The 22,744-nt window shown below is 46.2% G+C and overlaps 1 protein-coding gene across 4 annotated transcripts in view; it reads left to right on the top strand.

The window, feature by feature from the left end:
- Nucleotides 1-22,744, top strand: part of MAP7D1 (MAP7 domain containing 1) — a 63,769-nt gene that overhangs the window by 22,419 nt on the left and 18,606 nt on the right. For all 4 annotated transcript variants that reach the window (XM_029619710.1, XM_029619708.1, XM_029619711.1 and 1 more), the window contains exons 2-5: nt 16,314-16,457; nt 17,425-17,496; nt 21,037-21,200; nt 21,602-21,716. In XM_029619710.1, coding sequence (XP_029475570.1) covers nt 16,314-16,457; nt 17,425-17,496; nt 21,037-21,200; nt 21,602-21,716 — 495 coding nt within the window. The remainder of the gene's footprint in view (nt 1-16,313; nt 16,458-17,424; nt 17,497-21,036; nt 21,201-21,601; nt 21,717-22,744) is intronic.

Raw genomic sequence — 22,744 nt, 5'->3', positions numbered from 1 at the left:
TTTTTATTATGAGATTAGTTTTTTGCATACTAAAACAAGCTGCAAAGTTGATTGGCTTTTGATTCCGCATGACAGTGTAAGAGTTGGTTGAAACTTCAGATCATAGGTTCTACTGCCCTTCACATTATGGCAGGACGCATCCTCAAAGTGGGGATTTGATGGTTTTGGAAGTTAAATGGGGGTTATGGGAGGAGAAAAGCAAGATATAAGCTCAGAGGTGGGTGGGCTATGGTGAAGGATTGGGCCAGTCTCATGTGCTATAAGGGTTGAGCTTGGATCTAGGCTGGGGGGGTCAGGGTTCTTTAATGCTACTTATTCTCATTGTCTACAAAACAACCAAATCTCACTCAATATAAAGATGTGTAGCTGAACTCAAAATATGTATGAATGTTCATATGAAATAATTTATGAATGAAAATTAGTGACCATCATATTGCACTGCACGATGAATATTGTCCGGGCTCAAGGTGCTGCCCTTTTATAGTGCCTTGGTTTTTAATCATCAGCCACTCCTGACAATATTTTTTGGAGGCTTTGAAATATACCATTAAAGATGTGTGAGTTTGAGTTTTTGCACAAAGGGAAAAGGAATCTTTGTCATTAAAAGGTACAAAACACTGCAATCTTTACTGCTGTATTGCAGGAAACTAAGCTAGATCAAGCAGAACATCAGAAGCTGTGCCGAATGTGGGTGGGGCAGATTGGTTTTTCTTCCCCTGCAGTCCTGGCTAGGGTGGCTGGTGTAGCTATATTAATTGGAAAGCAAGTGTCATTTCAAGTTGAGTGGGTGTTAACAGATGAGGAAGGGAGATAACTTATAGTTATTGGGAAGATGGGTGGGCAATTCATCACTATTTGCAAATTTACGCTCCTAATGTTTATCACCATGCTTTTTTTTATCTTTTTTTTTTTTCACTAAGATAAAATTAATAATCAAAAATATTCATTGAACTTTGATAGGGGGTGATTTTAACTGTGTGCTAGATCTGACAAGCGACCGGACATCAGATTGTCCAGGAAGGGGAGACATGGCGACATGGGGAATTAATTATATATGTAATAACCTAGGGCTAGTGGATGTTTGGCGAATGCTTCATCCTATGGATTTTGAATATACTTGCATTTCTAGAGCACATGGGATGGGTTCTCAGACTATATGTTAATGAGAGAGAGAAACTTATGAGAGTGTGTTTGCCAGTGTTGAAAGTGGATATAGGGTCATTAGACATAAAGGATCATGCACTAGTGACAACAGGTGGGCTCTAACAGTGCATGGAGATTCCCCAGATACTTGTATGGAGATTCAGTGTTTCAGTCATTTTTTGTTTAGGAAGTGGGAGGAATATTCAAGTAATAATGCGAATCATAAGGAGAACCCACTTTTTATTTTGGGACCTCGCAAAAGTGGTGCTAAAAGGAAAAATTATTGAATTTGTTATAGCAAAAAGGGTGGTAGTTGCACAAAATTTGGCAGCTTGAAGGTCAATTGAGGGGAAATTAAACAGGTTTTTTATATAAGAAGAAACTGATTAAGCAAAATTACAAATTGGTACACTTACAATATACGCTAAAAACCTGTGTTGCAAAACCAGAGAGCTCAGAAAACCCTTTGGTATTACAGAGCAAAAATATTATCTCTATGGGAATAAATCTGGGAAAATTGTGGCCAATAGGACGAAAACATGGGGAGGGAAGAAATATATCTGCCATGCGTCCTTCACAAGGAGACATGGTAAAGTCAACAAAAGTCTGTGAAGCTTTTCGCAATTGTAAGATGTTATATTCGACTTTAGTTACCTTGAGGGATCAAATAAGGGAATACCCCCAGCAATCTTATTTGCCGAAATTGACAGAATTACAGCAGGAGACGTTGAATAGATCCATATGGGTGCAGGAAATTATGAATGGAATTCAACAAGCCTGACTGGTATTCAGAATTTTTTAAAATATTAGCTGAACACTTGTTGCCTCTTAGATCAAGGTATGAAGATCTTATAAATTTGAGGGATTTTTCCTTATGACACCATAATCCCCAAGGCAAATAAAGCTCCCACACTCCAGAAGGATGTTGGGCTGCATAGAGAGGAATATCGAGCAAGAAAAGGGAAGCGATTATCCTCTTGTACAGGTCCTTGGTGAGGCCTCACCTGGAGTACTGTGCTCTGTTCTGGAGACCGTATCTCCGAAGGGACAGAGACAGGATGGAGGAGGTCCAGAGAAGGGCGACCAAAAAGGTGGAGGGTCTTCATTGAATGACTTACGAGGAGAGATTGAAGAATCTAAATATGTACACCCTGGAGGAAAGGAGGGCAGAGGTGATATGATACAGACTTTCAGATACTTGAAAGGTTTTAATGATCTAAAGACAACGACAAACCTTTTCCATTGGAAAAAAATCAGCAGAACCAGGGGTCATGCTGTGAAACTCCAGGGAGGAAGACTCAGAACCAATGTCAGGAAGTATTTCTTCACGGAGAGGGTGGTGGATGCCTGGAACGCCCTTCCGGAGGAAGTGGTGAAGACCAAAACTGTGAAGGACTTCAAAGGGGCGTGAGATAAATACTGTGGATCCATAAAGTCTAGAGGATGTGAATGAAGAGAAGAGGCATGGGGGTAGTTTGCAGGAATTATGGCTACTACCTGGAGATTAATACCCTTATTCAATAAACACACTCGCTGTCAATGTGACTCCAGCATTGCTGTATGCTTCAACGGCGAGAGGAAATGTGGAAAAAAAAAGATTTGCATTCACAAAAAAAACAGGGAGTAGCTTGCTTGTTGTGGTGGTTACTACCCCAAACCAAATAAGTCTGATACTTCACTTCAGTGCATATCCAGCATAGCTCTCTGCTTCAACGGCAGGGGGGGAAGAGGAAAAGAGGATTTATATTCAGGCAACAACCAACAAGGACTGAATGGCATAGGCTGGGTAAACAAATAAGCATGGGAGTAACTTGCTTATTGCAGCAGTTGCTACCCCTGACCAATTGAGCTGGATGCTTTGCTTGGATGCAGCTCCAGTGCTGCTCTCTAAATCGATGGTGGGGGTGGAGGGAAACTGGAACCAGGGGGTTGATGGGGGGGCCAAGAGTAACAGATAAGTATGAGGGAAAAAAAGTGTGAAAGCTTGCTGGGCAGACTGGATGGGCCATTTGGTCGTCTTCTGCCGTCATTTCTATGTTTCTATGGTGATTACTATTGGATCACATTACTAGAGGAGTTCTCTGCTTATGGGAAAGTAGCAGGATTAAAGTTTAAATTGTGAAAAATCTAGAGCACTGGGGTTCCAGGATTGGCTTGAGGAGCACTTTCCTGTTCCTAGAGTGCAAGATTATTTTCAGTATTTAGGGATATAACTGCACCAAGAGCCTAGTAAACGACAGAGAATAAATTACAAGGAAATGTGGCTTCGCATAATGGATGGACATTCCATTATCATTGGCGGGATGAGTTTCTCTTTATCAGATGAAGATTCTCCCACACTGCCTATATTTGATGCAGTTGGCCCCCGTTTATTGGATGAAAAGCTAATGCATAAAGCAATTCAACAATTTATTTGGAGAGAATCAAAACAATGTATAAGTTTATCTAACTTGACTGGGCTTAGACAGGTTATGTCATTCACAATTTAAGACTTATTGGTGGATAAATTATGGACTCTAGCTATTCTACACCGATCTACTGTCATTAGAATTATGGGATAATCCTTCACAGTAAGAACGTAAGAAATTGCCATGCTGTGTCAGACCAGGGTCCTCAAGCCCAGCATCCTGTTTCCAAAAGAGGCCAAAACCAGGCCAACAAAAACCTGGCAATTACCCAAACACTAAGAAGATCCCATGCTACTGATGCAATTAATAGCAGTGGCTATTCCCCAAGTAAACTTGATTAATAGCTGTTAATGGACTTCTCCTCCAAGAACTTATCCAAACCTTTTTTGAACCCAGCTACACTAATTGCACTAACCACATCCTCTGGCAACAAATTCCAGAGCTTTATTGTGCGTTGAGCAAAAAAATTTTCTCCAATTAGTTTTAAATGTGCTACTTGCTACTTGCTAACTTGCAGTCCTTCTATTATTCGAAAGTGTAAATAACCGATTCACATCTACTCGTTCAAGACCTCTCATGATTTTAAACACCTCTATCATATCCCCCCCTCAGCCGTCTCTTCTCCAAGCTGAACAGCCCTAACCTCTTCAGCTTTTCCTCATAGGGGAGCTGTTCCACCCCCTTTATCATTTCAGTCGCCCTTCTCTGTACCTTCTCCATCGCAACTATATCCTTTTTGAGATGCGGTGACCAGAATTGTACACAGTATTCAAGGTGCGTCTCACCATGGAGCGATACAGAGGTATTATGGCAGTTTCCGTTCTATTAACCATTCCCTTCCTAATAATTCCTAACATACTATTTGCTTTTTTGACTGCTACAGCACACTGAGCTGACGATTAAAGTATTATCCACTATGATGCCTAGATCTTTTTACTGGGTGGTAGCACCTAATATGGAACCTAACATCGTGTAACTACAGCATGGGTTATTTTTCCCTATAAGCAACACCTTGCACTTGTCCACATTAAATTTCATCTGCCATTTGGGTAGTGTGCTAATAGAACCTATATTGAAAGCATGGAAATGGTTCTCTAAAAATAAAATAGTGGTAAACCTGATATTTCAATCCTATTTGCCAATTTTAGCCCTGGAATACAGAACTGAGTTTTTCTGAGCTGGCATGCCAAAGGTATTCACTGTTTTTTCAGATGGTTGAACGGAACCAAATAATCGTTTCAGTCCCTTCTGCACGAATTTGGTCTGAATTTCAGACCCTTTTTTGTTTTTTGCTTACCTACAGCTCAGACGACATATTCCTTCCCTACCATTACCTGATCCCCACAACCCTTCCTGGGAACAGACACAGGTTTTTTTTGATACAAGATACTACATAAACAGAATACCATGCCGAGTTTTGGAAATTTGGGAGAGGGTTGGGGATTAAATTAACTTCAGCATAATGCGCTGTGTGTGTTTCATGAGCTTAAGAAATGTCTGTGAATGTTATTCTTCAGGAAACTCAATCTAAATTTCTCCAAGATTTTATTTGCCATCTAAAACAGCTTGCAGATTGGGTATTACAGATTCGGGGCAATGCAAGAAGTGTGTAGAGGTGGGAAGCACTTTGGGTCATCAGTTTTGGAGGTGTCCCACTATCCAAAGCTGCCTTCACAGGTTAAAGGGGGGTGTGGTATGGTATTCTAGTTAGTGGCTCATACATCTTTATGGGATGTCTTGGGGGGGTGGGGGGTGTTAACCTCCTATTAGTTATATGTAAAAGGTGGTGTAGATTGACAACATTGTTAGTGAAGAAATGTATCCTACAGAAATGGCGGTCTCCTGACCCAGTATATTGAAAACATAGTAGTCTCGTAAGAAGCGGGATTTTGTGCAGAGGTGGGAAGTTTACGTGACTTTTGTCCCCCTATACGAGGAGTTTGATTGTCCATGATATGCCGACATGACTGTTACATGTTGTGTGGTATTAGCTTAAGCATGGGAATAACTCGTAACTTCCTGTCATGGAAGTTCTAGATATGAAATGTAAGCAGGTAAGGGGTTTTATGGGAGTAAATGGGAAAAGATGCGTTTCTTATCCTGTTTGATGGGAACCTGGTGCTTTGAAGAACAACCTCTCTATCAGGCTTTAAAGTGTGTGTATCATTTGTTTTTAAGGTTTAAATTAAACTTCTAAGTGTAATAAGTGATCCTCTTCAGGGCAGGTACAGTTGTCTGCACTCTGATCAGTGGCCAAGTGATTACAAAGGTGAATGCATCAGAGGTGGTTTCTCACTGTGGGTCACAGGACAAAGAAATCCTTCCTCTGCAGGGTTACTGATCACCTCCTTCCGGCCTCTCCTGCCAGACATGATGTAAGGAGAGGAATATTGGGTCTCTATCGCAGCAGACATCAGCAAACAAGTGTCTGGGCCAGTGTTTGAGGTGTGCTGGGCAACAAGAGGAGACTGCACTTGCAGCCAAGAAAGTGGAATGAGGGATTTCAGGGTCGGGCTTTTTTAAAACACCTAAGAAGATTTTCATGCAAAAGCTTTTTTTTTTTTTTTAAATCTGTAATTATCAGAAGAGGGACCAGTTTGCCTCTCTGTATTTAAGAGGGTTGGCAATGCTTGGTGCTCACAGCTGTAGAGCTGCACACCCTGGTTTATCTAGGCATGTACGTAGATTTAAAAAACTAAGTGATAGGTTTTTAAAAAATGTGTTGCTTTTCTGAATTTTAGGCACTAGCTGTCCAGGTGACCTGGATCCGGGGATTATTTTCCAGCCCTGTCCTTCATCTGTTATGCTTTGTATGACCTTGAATAAGTCGCTTAACATCTACTTCCCCGTATAAAGGTTGATCATATGCTAAGCGGGGCAGAAACATCGTAATTGTATGAATGACCTTGTACAATATACAATATAGGTCAGGCACTGGGCTTTACTGTGATACTCTTCTTTCCTTTTTCCTTGCTGGGACCCAAATATGACTTAAAAGGGCAACTGTCAAGCCATTTACATACATAAATCAGTTCTCTGTAACTTCTCTTCCTTGACACAGTTACAATGGTCAGTGTTGCACATCAGGCACTTTCACCTGCATTGAGAGGAAATGTAGATGCCTAGGGCACATTTTCAACTCTGCCTGCATTATTTTCCATGGAAGTGTACTGAGGGGGGGGGGGGCGGAGGGACTTTTAAATATCCGTGGATACTTTCTAAGCGCAGGAAGTTTCAAAACAAAAGTGCGTCTGTTGCGTCACTGGAAAATATGGTTAAAAGTAGCCCTGGGCTTTTTCCTGCTGGCCCTGCTCCTTTGTGGTACAGGTAAAAGTCTGCCACAGAGCGGAAAGGCACTTTCACCTGGGTAAAAACCTCTTTTTTTTTTTTTTTTTTTTGGAATTTGTCTTGATGAGCATGTGATGTGCCACTTTGGAGGAGCAGATTCCTATTTCCTAGCGTGTAGCAGATGGACTCAGGACCAATGGGTATAGTGTACTCCTGATAGCAGTTGGAGACTGATCAGATTTCAATCTGACGTCAGCCCTAGTACATATACCCCTGCAGGAAGTGCAGCTCTTCAGTATTTTCCGTCTCCATAGCAGTTAGGGACTCTGTGCACGCTCGCGCAGCATTAGAGTAATTTACCAAAGAAAACCAAAACAAGAAGAAAGGTGGTCGCCATATTGTCTGCATGGTCGCCGTCACCATCTTGACCTGTTCGCCGCCCTGACCCGTGCGCACAAGCGACGCGCATAGCCACACGCTTACTGTGCCGGGTGAATAACTTCGATCTGTGCACACAACGGCGCGCACATCTCTCTGAGTGCGTACCAATCCTACACGCACAACTTCGACGCACCAGAGCGCATAAGTAAGCCACCCGGGCCCTGTATTTTATGCATACAAGCCATGGCACCACCGGAGAAGAAGCTCAGGCCTTTGCCCAGCATGCCACATTAGAGCTGCACAGCATGAGGATGCCACGGCCCTGTGTATACAGTGCGTGGAGGCCCTGGGGGATCCGGCCTATGGCCGTCCCCCAGCCGTATACCGGGTTCCAGCTTCTCGAACAGTACGCTAGACCTAGCGTCCCCCAGCGGGAGCCTCCCTCAAACGGGGCTCCCCAGGGACACAGCGCCTCTTAATTTAGACCCAGCATCTACCTCCTGGGTGGAATTCTTCAAAGGCCTGCATACCTTCATCCACATGCAACAGAGGCCTCTGCCAGAGGACCTCAACATCCCGGGACCCTCTATGCCCAGGGAAGGGATTCCACCGCCCAGAAGCCCCACCTTCGGGGATACGGACAACTCAAATGAGGATTCAGAACCCCTGAAGGAAGGGGAAATCCCGAGCCCCACCGAACCATGAGGTGCTCCTTCACAAAGGACGAGCTTCCAGACCTGGTCACACACAGCTTGAAAGAGCTCGCTATCCTGGGCACAAGTGCCTCAGGGGAACCCAAGACGAATCCCCTCCTAGAGGGACTCCATCAGACCTCCTGCCACTTCCCACTATTACAAGCTGTCCAGCAACTAATTGACCTGGAATGGGAAGCCCTGGAGACTACTTTCAAAGGGGGCTGGGCCCTGGCAGCCATGTACCTTCTGGATCCAGCTGCCGAAGATCTCCTGGCATGTCCAAAAGTGGATGCCATGGTCTGCGCTGTCTCGAAGCGCACTACTATCCCGGTAGAGGGAGGAGCAGCACTCAAGGATGCTCAAGACAGACATCTGGAATCCATCCTCAGTCTTTTGACATCTCCACTGTGTCTCTACAGATCGCGGCCTGCTGTGCCGTGGTGACACGCGTCTGCTTATCACAGACCAGGAACAACACTCCGGAGAACCAGCAGTATCATTCCTCGCGGACGCCGCTTCTGATCTGGTGCGCACCGCAGCTAGAGGAGTCTCATCAGCAGTGGCAGCCAGAAGACAACTCTGGCTCCGAAGCTGGTCAGCCGACGCATCGTTCAAAACGAGACTCACAAGGATGCCCTTCAAGGGAACCCTCCTACTCGGAAGCGAACTAGAGAAGCTAGCCAACAAATGGGGCGAGTCCCCACTGCCGCGGCTACTGGAGGACAGGAATAAGAGAAACCGGTGACCCTTCCCTCGAACTTCCAGGGGCAGAGGATCACAGCGCTTCAACCCATACAGAAGCACATATCAAGCGGCCCGCCCCGCAGGCAGGAGCCAGTCCTTTCGGAACAAGCACAACAAAAGGGGAGCAGACCCATCCAAAGGGAGAAGCCATAGGGGGCAGACTTGCCCTATTCTACCAAAGATGGGTCGAGAACTTCGGACAAGTTGGTCCTAACCATCGTTCGAGAGGGATATTACCTGGATTTCTACCACCTCCCTCCGGACAAGTTTGTGGAATCCCCCTGCCACGACCCTTCCAAGAGGATGGCAGTGGAAGCTACACTGACCAGATTGCTAGCCTTAGAGGCTATAACACCGGTACCCACACAACAAATAAATACTGGACCCAGGCAGTCAGACTGCTGGGAGCCGTTCCTCAGACTCACTCCGGGAACTATCCAGTTACACACTGTCCCGTCCTTCCTCCCTAAAGTGGTTTCTCACTTCCATCTCAATTAAACCATATCACTACCATCACCAGATGAGCATAAGAATTCGGAAGAGTCTCACAGTCTACACCACCTCAGCATCAGCAGACTCCTAGTTCGATACCTTGAAAGGTTGGAATCCGTACGAAAGACAATCTATTCGTCGTTCACAGGGAGAAGAAGCAGGGGGGAGCGGCCTGGCGAGCAACCATAGCCCGCTGGATCAAAGAAGTTATCAAGGCGGCCTACATAGAAGTAGGCAAGCCACTGCCTTTATAAGTCAAGGCCCATTCCACTAGAGCCCAGGCAGTGTCCTGGGCAGAAACAAAGATGCTGTCACCCGCCGAGATCTGCAGGGCGGCGACATGGTCCTCCATCCACACCTTCTCCAGGTTTTACCGCCTGGATGTTCAGGCTCGAGAGGACACAGCATTTGCAAGGGCAGTACTTAGTGGGCCACGGGCAGCCTCCCACCCGGGTCGGGAGTAGCTTTTCTACATCCCATTGGTCCTGAATCCATCTGCTACACGCTAGGAAATGGAGAAATTACTTACCTGATAATTTTGTTTTCCTTAGTGTAGACAGATGGACTCAGCATCCCACCCACGGCTGCCGTTACTCATGGAATTCTCGGGGGACATCCCCGGGAGCGAGTGATTCAAGGGTAAGCCATGCTTTCCTTCATCTAGGACACCCAGCCTACCGGGTGTCGACGTTTCTCGGTTGAGGGCACTGGCGGTCTCCAGCTATAGCCAATTCAACCGGTTCAAATTAATCAAGTTAACCAAGTTATAAAGTTAATCAAATTATTCAGTCATGCATATATCCACAATGCTTTTCGAGGAGAATACTGAAGAGCTGCACTTCCTGCAGGGGTATATGTACTAAGGCTGATGTCAGATTGAAATCTGATCCATCTCCAACTGCTATCAGGAGTACACTATACCCATTGGTCCTGAGCCCATCTGTCTACACTAAGGAAAACAAAATTATCAGGTAAGTAATTTCTCCATTATGTTTCGCATATAAACCAAACTGGAAGGAGAGCTAAGAATAAGATTAATGGTGGTAGAAACTGGCAAGTTGAGTGCTGGAAGTTCTGCTTGGGGGACCTGAAAGCAGTGTGTATTTGCGCTCTTGGTGGTTGTAGGAGCTGTTGTTGGAAGCTGGGTTAAGCTTATGTTAATATGTGCCTTTGGGCTCTAAATGAACGTATGTGCACTCTTGCTGAGTACTGTGTGTTCTGCCAGGTGTTCCTGACAGCTGCATTAATGCTAGTTTCTTACAGCAGCAGTCTGGCTTTTTGCAGATATTCCTGTGTGTTAGGATGGAGAGCTCTTGTGGGATCTGGGCCTTACTGGAGCTCTGTACAGGCTCCTGGATGATGTTCTATTGAGGGTAGCTTTAGGGATACCCTGTGTGAACAAGGGAGGATTAATGAAGACACTAAGTGAGGAATTTTTTTGTCACTTTTTTTCTCCAAGCATTTTGTTTAATATTCTTGATCCTCTTACTATTAAATGTCCTACAGATTTTGGGTTTGGTTAATGTTCCAACATGCATCTTTCTAGCTCTGAGCTCCTGCAACAGGAGTTCTAATCCCAGCTCTGTCCTGAATGCTGTGAGACCCTGAGCGAGTCACTCTACCTTTTGGATAGCACACTGTAGGATATCCTGTCTGGCAGTGGCTGAAAAGTGCAGACAGTGCAAAACATTGACTGAAATGCATCATATACGCTCCACAAATGTCGTCTTTATTGACCTCTTGGAGCGGTGTTTTGTGGTTCTGTTTGCTCAGAGGATGGGCCTGAGATATTGAAGTCTTGGCTATTCAGTGATCCACCTAACTCTGACCAAAACTGAGTTGGTTAAAGTGCCTGAGCTGTATGCGGCATGTAGAAAGGTGAGCAGGTGGCTTGGGCTGATACAGAACAGCAGTGGGGTCCGTTCAGCCCCTCTAGTGCTGAAGGAGTTAAGGGCGGAGAGCTGTTCTCCAAGGATCCCTTGAGGTCCTTACCACAGTGTGTGGCTTTTATTTTTGGGTTTGGTATTGAGGGTGCCCTTTCACAAGAAGGCACATGAGTAGGGGGTCTTCAGTCTGAGAATCTTGGTGGGACCTTTTAGCTTTATCATAGAGGTAGCAAGAAGAATAATATGCAGACTGACTATAGCCAGATACCTGTGTCTGTGCCGTGAGAGCCACACAAGAAATGCCGTGCTGGTCCTGTAAGCCCAGCATCCTGTCTCTTAACAGTGGCCAGTCAAGGTCACCAGCTCCTGGCAGTTCCCAGTCACATGTGAAGTGTAACTGGCCCTGGTGATGCAGGGTTATGCTAAAATTCATATAGAAACATAGAAACATAGAAATGACGGCAGAAGAAGACCAAACGGCCCATCCAGTCTGCCCAGCAAGCTTCACACATTTTTTTTCTCTCATACTTATCATTTTCTCTTAACTCTTGGTTCTATTTCCCTTCCACCCCCACCATTAATGTAGAGAGCAGTGATGGATCTGCATCCAAGTGAAATACCTAGCTTGATTAGTTAGGGGTAGTAGGGGTAGTAACTGCTGCAATAAGCAAGCTACACCCATGTTTATTCCCTTTACCCAGACTATGTCATACAGCCCCTATTGGTTGTTTTTCTTCTCTCCTGCCGTTGAAGCGGAGAGCCATGCTGGTTATGCATTGAAAGTGAAGTATCAGGCCCTTTTGGTTTAGGGTAGTAACCGCCGTAACAAGCCAGCTACTCCCTGCTTTGTGAGTGCGAATCCTTTTTTTTTGGTTTTTTTTCTTCTCCCCTGTAGTTGAAGCTATTCTGGATATGCGTGAAGCCTCAGCTTTTCTTATTCCCCTGCTGTTGAAGCAGAGAGCTATGCTGGAAATGCTTGATGTATCAGCCTCTCCCATGCCATGAAGCAGAGAGCCATGCTGGATATGCATCGAAAGCGAAGTATCAGGCACATTTGGTTTGGGGTAGTAACCGCCGTAATAAGCCAGCTACTCCCCGCTTTGTGAGTGCGAACCCTCTTTTCTTCTCCCCTGCCGTTGAAGCAGAGAACTATGCTGTATATGCTTGGAAAGTGAAGTATTAGGCTTATTTGGTTTGGGGTAGTAACCGCCGTAACAAGCCAGCTACTCCCCTCTTTGTGATAGCAAATCCTTTTTTCCACATTTCCTCTTGCCGTTGAAGCTTAGAGCGATGTTGGAGTCACAATAAGCATCTGTATGTTTATTTAATTCAGAGCAAGTCTGAGCTAGACAGCCAAGGCGGGACAGATGTGATTTCACCCATGCTTGCCGCTGCTAAATCTTCATTAATTAGAGGGTAAGCGAGTAATGCAGTTATTATATTTGATAGCGTCTTTTTAGTCTGACATGGATTGAGAAAGTAGTGCAGCAGTAAAGCTCGGGGAGAGGGTTAAAGGGCTGAATTGATGGCATGTATGACTGTAATAATCTTATGCTCAGACCCTTAGAAGCTCTTTAAAACCCAAAGGGATGGGCCAGGACCAGAGCCAGGGGAGGCTCTGCCTTGGTAAGGCATGAATGCTGCTTTAAGAGGACAGCTGTTAACTTCCACTTCTGCAAAAACTGCCTGCCATCTCCACCCTGGAGGTGCCTGTGCCTCCACGGACTAAAGTGATGGGTTTTTTTGCATATTTTGTGGCGTTTTTGTAGCCCTGTAGATGGCCTGGTTCCTTTTGCTTCTCTCCCTTCCACGAGAAAGTATCAGTGGCTGAGGGTGGGACTCTGGCTTCTGCCCTAAGGCTGCTGGGATTGTTTGGCCTAGACTGCATTCCTGCGGTGGTAGCTAAGCACCGCCTGCCCTGGATTTGTCCTCCGGTTGCATCTGCCTGCTCATCGCCTGGGGTGATGCTGAAATAAGGCAGGCCATATTACGTAATGCCCAGCTGCAGGATGTCATGTGACCTCCGCTGTGAAGACAGCGGCTAAATGCAGACTCCCCAGTACAAGTCCATGCACAGGACCCTGCTGATTGCAGCACATCCCAAGAACTTGACAGATTAAATAAGTACATCTTCCCTGTGGTATTGCAGAAGGAGCAGAGACTGAGCAGACTAGCTGGGCCTGGTGGCCCTTTTTTTTCTGACTGTTTAGGCGATTGTAGGGCTGGCATGGACTGCGTGGGAGAACAGTGGGCCTGAGGATAGGATCTGGTGAGAGGGAGTTAGTGCTACAGTTAGATGAATCAGATAGGGAGTGAACCGGGGGTTGGAGAGAAGATGAGGGAACCGAACACCAAATAGAAGTGGCCGAAGCAGGTCCAGGTGGATTTTGGGAGGAAGGGGAAGAGGACGCTCTGCAGCATATACACAGCGTGTGATGTCTGCATGGCAATGTGGGACTGCAGGCAGCTGCCTGGGTTTAAAATAACCCTCAACAAGCTCCAAACTCTCTAAATCTGCACTCAGCGGAAAATCTCGTCTGAGGTGTACAGTGTGCACCAGTTCTGCTGATGCCAGTGCCCTGAACTGGACTGTCTCATCTCCATGCCCCTTCGTAAAGCACAGGCCATTCCTCCTAGCAGGATGTGACTGCTCCGGGGAGCTGTGACTGCCCTGTGGGAGTATAAATGCACTGCTGAGTCTGCTTCTGCCATGGGATGTGGTGGGGGTTGTCACTCAATAACTGCTCATTAATTCTGGAAGACTGCAGTAGGGGCTTAATGTAAGATTTTTGAGAATTGTCCAGGGTTTTCTGGAGCCCTGCAAGTGACCTCCTCAAAGAAAAGAGAACCCAGCAAATCTGTATCTCCCTCTTTAAATTCTTCTACGAAGCAGGGCATCGCTGGACATGAGAGGAAGGAAGACACACAGGTCAGAGGCTGTGGAGCCCTTTTCCCAAAAGATGTTTATGAATGATGAACAAGATACACAGGGGGGGATCCTAGGTGCTGCTCCCAATTCCTGATGCATGTGGCTAGCCTTAAAAAAACAAACAACCCCCCCCCCCCCAAAAAAAAAAAACAGGAGCCCCCAGATTAATCGCCATCTTCACATAAAATTAAAGTGGCGATTTGCAGTCTGAATCTCTGTACGTCTAGGTCTGCTGTTCTCCAGAAGGACATCCCAGTCCATGAGGCAGTGTCTGTCTTTTCTGACTTGGGCCAGTTGCTTCCCGTTTGTTTTTTGTATCCCTTTCATGTTTCTATTTGCCCTCCATGTGCTAACTCCCCTGCAGCTGTGTCTGAGGTCAATGTGGTTTGGGGTGATCTCGGTAGAGACCACCAGCTGGCATCAAGGTCATAGACAAGGATTAAAGGAGGAATCCATCCCGGAGCCTGACACATGCCTGCAGAGCTGCCCCATGCGAGAGCACTTAGTCTTATTGTCGGTGCTCCAACAAGAGGGATCAGCTGCCAGTGTCGCTAAGAATCTGAGAGGCCTCCTATGTAATAGGAATGAAGCACATGGCAAATCCAGCTTTGAGAGAAGGGCCATGGGTCACTGTCTTGTGCGAGTCTGCCTGAGAGGAAGGGGCTGCTTGGGGCTCTGGTGTTCCAAAGGCATCTGAGACCATTTCTCTGTCCGAAAGCTAATCCGATGATCTGGATAAATTTGAATAGGGTTAGTGCCTTACAGGAATTTCATGGCTAGTGGAGCACTGTAGTCCGATAAACGGACCAATGCAATAGTGCACTCAGCCTAGCACACAGCTTGACATGTGGTTAGACGCGTATTTTGGACGTGCTAGAATAATTTATGATGCAATAATAGGATTAGCGCATCTAAACCAGCACGTGGCTAATAGCACTCATAGTATGTAAATGCTATGTAGCTGAGACATCAGTTGCTACCGCGATGCAAAAACATCACAATGCACCCGATGTGCATGTTTTTAACGTGCAAAAATTTCTGCCAACCCTAGAGCTGGCGTTTTAAGTCTTGAAAAAATACTGCTTTTCTGTGGTTCCTCCTACTTAGTATTGCGAAGGTATTAAGTAGGAGGAACCACAGAAAGCAGCATCAGGAAAAAAGTCTTCATGGTGGTCAGGTTAGGAAAACAGATGCTCGGTTTAAGAGCGTCCACTTTGCTAACTCGCTCACAGCCATGCCTCCTGGGCGCTCAATGCCAAGGACGCGCTACGGATGCACAGTTGATCCTGGCATGTGCTTTTTAGTGCAGCACCTCATTAGCATATTGCATCACACATCCAGGAGAGGTGGATGGGCTTTCAGTACGAGCACCCGTTTTCTATACATCGTTATTGCATCGGCCCGATAGTTGGTGCCACATGAAAGAGGATATCTGTGAGGCTATGGTGCTTTTCCTGATGTTGCTAATGAAACTTAGCACATAGTAATCAAAGCTTTTAATGTGGGTAAATGCCTGTAAAATATCTCTTCTATAGGCCTGCAGTCCTTGTCTGTCAGCGTGCTCCATGTTTCTAGTCTTTCCCGTTTGACCATTCCTTTCCCGGTTAGAGAATTAGAAAATCTTAGAAAGGCATTTTAGCAGTATGGGGGAAGCCAGTTACGCTCGTTAGCTCTAGCGGCTGGTGACTGCAGACCGTGATTGATTTTGTGTACAGGGAGGATGTGCTGCTAATGATTGACACAGCTAGATTACCCCAGTTGTTTTTTTTAAAACATCCTTGCCCCTGCCCCCCTCCTCCCCTCCCAATGGGGCCAAAAGTATGTGCTTTCAGGAAAGGGAACGTGCACTCGAGGATAACCCCAGGGACTGGCTGGGGGGAGGGGTGCATGGTTATACCATCTTCAGCTTCACGTTTTGTGGGTCTTGGATGTTGTGCCAAAAAAGCTTTCAGGAACTGTCTAAATTAGGCTTCCACCCAGAAACACCACACCTCAAAAAGGTAAGGGTAAGATCTCACACCATGCCCTGCTGGAAGCTGCTCCCATCTTTCCTTGCTGTTTTGCACTCCTGTGCCCCGGCTCCCATGGCAGAGTCTTCCGTAATGCCTGCAGTGGGGTGCGCGCCAGCTCCTTAGCAGTGTCTGGAGGGTCTGGGAGGATGAATGGGCTTCCTGCATGGACCAGACCTGGAAGGGAGCCCATCTGATAGAGCGAGGTGCCACGATGTTCCTTTAAGGATGGAGGTCTGCTCCTTATTACGTCGCTCTCCCCTGGGACTGTGGATGATTGTGCATTAAGTAGTCAGGCTGACTGTAGATTGCCTTAATTTTCTTTTCTGCCTTTACAGCTTCTGAGGAGATCCTGAAAGAGGAGACCCTGAAAGACGAGAGAGTGCCAAAGAGCGCTGAAGCGAGTACAGCCCCGAAAGATAAAGTTCCGGAAAGCGACGAAGCGACGCCAGTCCCCGCTGCCTCTCCCAGACAGAAGCCAGGTTGGGTTTCACGCAGTGGCATCCCCAAAGTTTATCCTACTCTGTCCTGCTCTCCCCCATCACCTGACCTCCTCCAGTCTTATAATTTTCCACACTATAAAAAAGGCCACTCCTTACTGTAAAGCAGTGCCTGGCTTACTGGAAGGTTGTGATTGCTATGGGCTCTTTCTTCTGAGCAAACAATAGTTTAGCCTCAGGAGCCTCCTGCTATTCCCTTCTCAGACCTGACTGAGGTGCAGTGGGGTTCCTACATCACAGGACTCCTCTGTCAAACTTTTTTTTCTTTTAATGTTTTGGGGAGGCCCAACAGTTTCTTCTCACATTTTTGGGATTCCAGCTCAATTGGAACCCAATGATGCCCTGAGCCAACTAGCTGGTGGTAGGGGAGGAGAGGGGGTGCTCAGTTTTTAACCTGTCCTATCTAGCCAAACGTCCTAGCAATAGCCCTCAGCTAACGGTCACGACCCACAGCTCCCTTGAGTCTTACATGTGTGCTTCCAAGTCTGGCCACTAGGTGTAGCCATTGCACAACAGCCAGCATGTCCTCTTGCCTCCAAAGTATCCCCAGCCCTAGCTGATCCAAGGAGCAGAAACTGGCCTTGGAAATTGAACCCCAGTCTCCTGCATGGCACCTCTGTAAAACAGCTGGTAAATGCTGTCTGTTAAACATGCTTTAGAGCAGGGGTGCTCAAACCGGTCCTATGGGCCCCCCAGCCAGATGGGTTTTCAGGATATCCCTAATGAATAGGAATGAGAAATATCTGCATGCACAGTATCTCTTGCATTTTCATTAGGCATATCCTGAAAACCTCACTGGCTGCTGGCCTCTGAGGACAGGCATTGCCCACCCCTGGTTTAGTTGCTTGTCCTTCTGGTGCACATGAAGGCCAGGTGTCCAATACTGAGTAACGATGTGCAGTCTGAGTTTGGTTATCGTAATGCTTAATGAAAATTGTTTTACACATAGATACCCAAAAAGCAGCAGAAGACAGGCACAAACAAGCAAAACAACGAAGAGAAGAGAGAGCAAAATACTTAGGTAAGGGCAAGGTCCCCCTGTCTTAACTGCTGCCGGGGAGAAGATGATCCGCCCGGTACGTGCAATGGTTGGTGTCCTTCCTGTAGTACCTTGTGGGGATGTGCATTCGTTACATCCGTTTCGGCAGTACCCATGAACATAACTCGTTATTGAAAATGCATGCAAACTGTCTATCTGTTTTTACTTGTGTATCATAAAATCTGTGAGGTATGCAGATACCACCGAAATGGATGTAACGAATGCACATCCCTAGTACAAAATGGCTCTGCGCTGTTCTAGATTGTATGTCCTCTATTTGTGCTGTTTGTCAGAGGTGGCTCGTGGTGTAATACACCTGCTAACCATTAGCCCAACGTACAGGTCTCCTGACTGCCTGAGATGGCTCTCTTCAGGTAATTGCAAGCAGCTCCTTGTTGTATTATCTGTTCCCCAAATGCTGCTGGTGTTACAGACCTGACTAATGAGGTTTTGGAATGAAGTCCTTGGACGTTTTCCCGTCCCATCCTTGTTTCACCTCTGCAGCTTTTTTTTTTTTTTTTTGAATCATGTTGTGGGGGGAGGGAAGGAACAGGCTGAGTGTTGCTGGTCTCTGATTTGTAAATGGTTTTGTTACTGGCAGGACTCGGGGAGCTGTGTTCCTGGGACCTGCAGCTCTTCCTGTGGATGAGGTCCAAGAATATTAAATTTGTCTCTGGAAGCCAGAGAGCCAGCATTTCATAAATATTTCACATGCTTTTGCAGAAACCGGCAGCCAGGCTGAATTCAGGGTGGCTGGTGCGTTATAGGTACTGTAGGATGATGGAGGAAGGCATCCTTTTAAGCAAGGACACTAGAGTTTCCGGTCACAGGAGTGGTGCTGCAATTGATGGGGGATGGGTGGTCATTTTGGAAAGAGCACCACTGAACTTAAAACCTTTTTAGATTTTCATCTTTCATAATTCGTCAGAGTGAAATTCTGGAATAGCAGAGATCTGCAACAATTCAGACGAGTGCTATATCTCATACCCCCTTCCCTCCAAAAAAAAACTATCCCAAACTCATCTAGGACAATTAGATGCATTCCATAGAGCACCTAATTCCACCCTGTGTTTCCGTATGAAGACATGAGTGGAGCACATGGTCATGGCACGATCTCTCCTGAGAGAAAATGGCGCATCGTGAGGATTCGGTACATTGAGTTCCCTCTATAACAAACTGGAGCCTTTTATACACGAGTTATTCTGCTGGATTGAGTTTGCTAAGAGCTCACATTATTCCTTTTACATTTGGAAATGTACTGTGGTGAGGTGACAGTGCCTTATCCCGTCCTCATCACCTCTGGAGATTGATGTTGAGGTCCATATTCAGTCACTGTCTGGATAGCAAGCTAGCCAGATAACTTTGGAGGTATATTTAATAGGGCAGCCAGATACTTCATCTGGTAAGATAACTTAGCTGGATAATAGGGTATTTGGCTAAACTTTAGCTGAATAAGTGCCCAAATATTAAGTTAGCCGGGTAACTGACTCTGAATATGGACTTCATCACTCTTCACGTTCAGCTCCGATTTAGGTTTGAACAGAAGGAATTTGCAGCTCAAGCTGACCTCAGTCCTGGCTTTGGATTTGCAATAATGTAAATGCAGCCAGCCAGAAAGATTCAGCCTCTGCCCCAGTCTGGTGGTGCATTCAGATGTGCCCTGCTCTTTTTTTTTTTTCTCTTTATTTTCAGGGGGCTGTAGAAAGACTTTTCTAGTCGATGGTGCTTCATCTTGTTTCTGAGCATCCTTCATCCTTTTTTGCTGGATGTGGGCAGACATCTTTGTTAAGCCCCCTCCTTTTTCTCAGTTATTGCCAGTGTCCAATTTAGCAGCTTCTCAGGCTCGTGTATCTGCTGCTAAATCATAAGTGGCAAGAGCTTCAGGAGGGCTGCAAATTGTTTAAATGCAATGGGAGTGAGTAACAAGAGGTGGAAGACACAGCTGTGGATGCACATGGACCTGCTTCCATATAGCAGTATGATGACCGTACGGCCACCCCAGTCTGCTCAGCTCCACAATCCCTTCCTCTCCCTCAGATCCCGTGTCAGCCTTATGCAGCAGTTGAAAGATGTTTTTCTGCCAAGTATCAAACATTGAAATGTCTATTCCATGCAGCCCTTACTTAAAAAGGTTCGGTAGGAATGTGCCCCTCAGCACCTGGACGCTGCCATTGCTATGGAGAGGGCAGGCTTTTCTCCCTAATCTCTCACGTTCAGTTCTGCACCTTGGCCAGGCTGTTGTGGTCTGCTGGTTACGCAGGTCTCTACATCTCTCAGCACCTCCAGAGGGTAAGCTGTGGACTGAAGTGGCCAGCCAGTTACCTGTACATCATCGAACCAGCATTCATGATACCTCCCGCCTCACTGTGGGCTGTTCTGGAGCCCGAATCTCAAAAAGGATAGAGGCAGTTCAGAGATGGGCGATCAAAATGGTGGGGGGTCTGTATGAGAAGACCTATGAGGAGAGACTGAAGGATCTGAATATGTACACCCTGGAAGAGAGGAGGTGCAGGGGAGATCTGATTCAGACCTTCAGATACCTGAAAGGTTTTAATGATGAGCAAACGTCAAACCTTTTCTATTGGAAAGAAATCAGTAGAACTAGGGGTCACAAAATGGAAACTCCAGGGAGGTCGACTCGGAACCAATGTCAGGAAATATTTCTTCACTGAGAGGGTGGTGGAGGCCTGGAATGCCCTTCCGGAGGAGGTGGTGAAGACAAAAACAGTGAAAAATTTCAAAGGGGCATGGGATAAACACTGTGGATACCTAAAGGCTAGAGTTGAACTTTTAAGAAATGGGGGGGTTAAATCAACATGGAGTGGCAGTTACTACCATAAGAGCTTACTTGATTTGATGGAACTGCAGCATCGCTCCATTTCAGGGGGGGGGGATGGGGAATTTGGATTCAGATATAAACACTGGACCCTAACGTTTAAGGTCCAGGGTGCTGATAATGCAGATAAGGGGAAAAGTGCAGGACTGCTCCTGCGGCCAAGTTCCAGCAGCATTGTATGAATTATCAGGAAGGCTGCTCACCCTGTAAAAATGTTGCTAGTGGCAATTTTGTTGTGGGATTTAACAGCTGTTTGGTTCTGGGGTTTTTATAATATTAGTACTTTTAATATAAGGCTTGGGAGTAACCTGCACGCACCATAAGAAACTTGCTGGATAGACTGGATGGATCATAGAAACCTAGAAATGACAGCAGAAAAGGAGCAAATGGTCCATCCAGTCTGCCCGGCAAGCTTCTTCTGGTAGTTACTGCCACTCCATGCAGGTTACTCCCATTTTTCTCTGTGCAGTTATCCCTAGGCCTTCGGTTAGGTGCAGATTTAGATGTTTTCCCTGCACTGCATTCCCTGAGATTGTCTAATAAAGGACTGATTAATCCCCAGCACCCCACAGGCACGTTTAGGAGAGATAAGGCCGGAGAATCTACCATTGGCCTTTTTCTGCTATCAATTCTAAGTCTCTGGCAGATTGTGTTATTTTTATTTTGGGGTTTGCTTCTCTCTTTAGCTGCCAAAAAAGGCATCTGGCTGGAAAAAGAAGAGAAGGCGAAAGTATTGCGGGAGAAGCAGCTGGAGGAGAGAAGGAAGCGGCTGGAAGAGCAGAGACTGAAGGCTGAGAAAAGGCGGGCAGTTCTGGAGGAAAGGCAGCGGCAAAAGCTAGAGAAGAACAAGGTACGTGGGACGTGTGCAGGATGCTCCCTGGCGTCTTTCTCCTGCGACCCTTGCTCCCCGTTTTTTCTCTTTCCTACACGCAGTGTGGGGGACTCTGTGTATGGAAGAGAACTGAGCCTGAAGGAACCAAGAATCGGGCCTGGATCAGGCAGGTTATGCTGCAGCACTTTCCAGACCTCTCAAAGATTAGGAGGGTCAGCTGTCTCCTAGCTTAGGAAGCCTCTTTCTGTGCCATTCAGCCCAAGAGAGTTTGGATGTCTCTGTGGTGCTAATCCTCACTGAACTTTCCTTAATTTCAGGATTGCTGTTTAGCATCAGTTTCTGGAAATGAGTTGGCTTTCACATGTCTGCCATAGGTCAGATACCCCTACGTTTAACTCTGATTCCCTTTGGGTCCACAGGAGCGCTATGAAGCAGCAATCCAGAGATCGGCCAAGAAGACCTGGGCAGAGATCCGGCAACAGAGGTGGTCTTGGGCTGGAGCGCTTAACCAGAATTCAGCAGTGCCCAAAGGTGGTGAGTCGGCCACTCCCGCAAATGCCGGCCCAGTGTCACATCAGCTTTGTGGGTTCCACTGGAAGGCCGTGGAAAAAGCTGCAATGCTAAAAGCTTTCACATTGGGGAGAGTCCCCAAGGATCAGCCGTGTAGCAATTCCAGTGGCCTTGCACCATTTCTTCCTTTATAATCTAAATTTGTATTGAGAAAGTTTGACTGACATGCAGGCTTAGCTTAGGGAGTGGGGGACAGGAGAGCGTCTGCATTCTCTGAGAAATGTGGAAGGTGCAGTAGCATTGTACATGTTAATCCCATTAGCACTGGGATTGCTAACCCAGATAGTTTTTCCTTATGGTTTTGTGGCTTATTCCTGCACATACATAGGGGCTTTGGTAATCTCACAGTCTGTGTTGTGGGGTGGCTGCAGATCTCCTAATGGATGTTGAAGTTGCTGGTGCCGAGTTTACTAAACAGATTAGTTCAGGCTCCTCTGAGCCTTTGGCTATTCAGGTTAATTGCTGTCAGACAAAGCTGACACCTCCGGTCTAGCTCTGGTTTCTGCTGAGTTGTAAATGAGAGCTGTAGAAATTCAGGGGAGCTACACATGATGGTGGATGAGATTGACGATCTGTGTATAGAGGAATTGGGAGTAGGGGTGTTGAATGACCTGAGGGTTGCATAGTTGAGGCAGAACAGGTGGGGAGTGCAGAGTTGAATAACCACCATCTTTTTTTTTTGTGCTGGTTATCTCTGTATGAATCATTGATGTGACTACCTCTGCAGTACTGAAGTATTTCCAGCTAAGAATGAAACACACAAGTGCTCTGCAATTTCCGAAATGGAGCCAGACTTCTGCCTGATGCACAGTGAAACCTCCCACTGCCCCCTCTCAAATTAAAGTTTAGAACAATTTCCACAAATCCTCTTGCCCCACCTGCTGTGAACTAGGAAACGCAACTCACCCAGGTGTCAGGAATTGCCTAATGATGGTCATCTATTTTTTTTTTTTTTTTTTTTTCTGGCATTTCTTTTCGGCCTGCTTCTTCAT

Source organism: Rhinatrema bivittatum, chromosome 11 (genome assembly GCF_901001135.1).
Source record: "Rhinatrema bivittatum chromosome 11, aRhiBiv1.1, whole genome shotgun sequence".
In the NCBI taxonomy this organism is placed as follows: domain Eukaryota; kingdom Metazoa; phylum Chordata; class Amphibia; order Gymnophiona; family Rhinatrematidae; genus Rhinatrema; species Rhinatrema bivittatum.
This window is presented reverse-complemented; position numbering and strand designations above follow the sequence as displayed.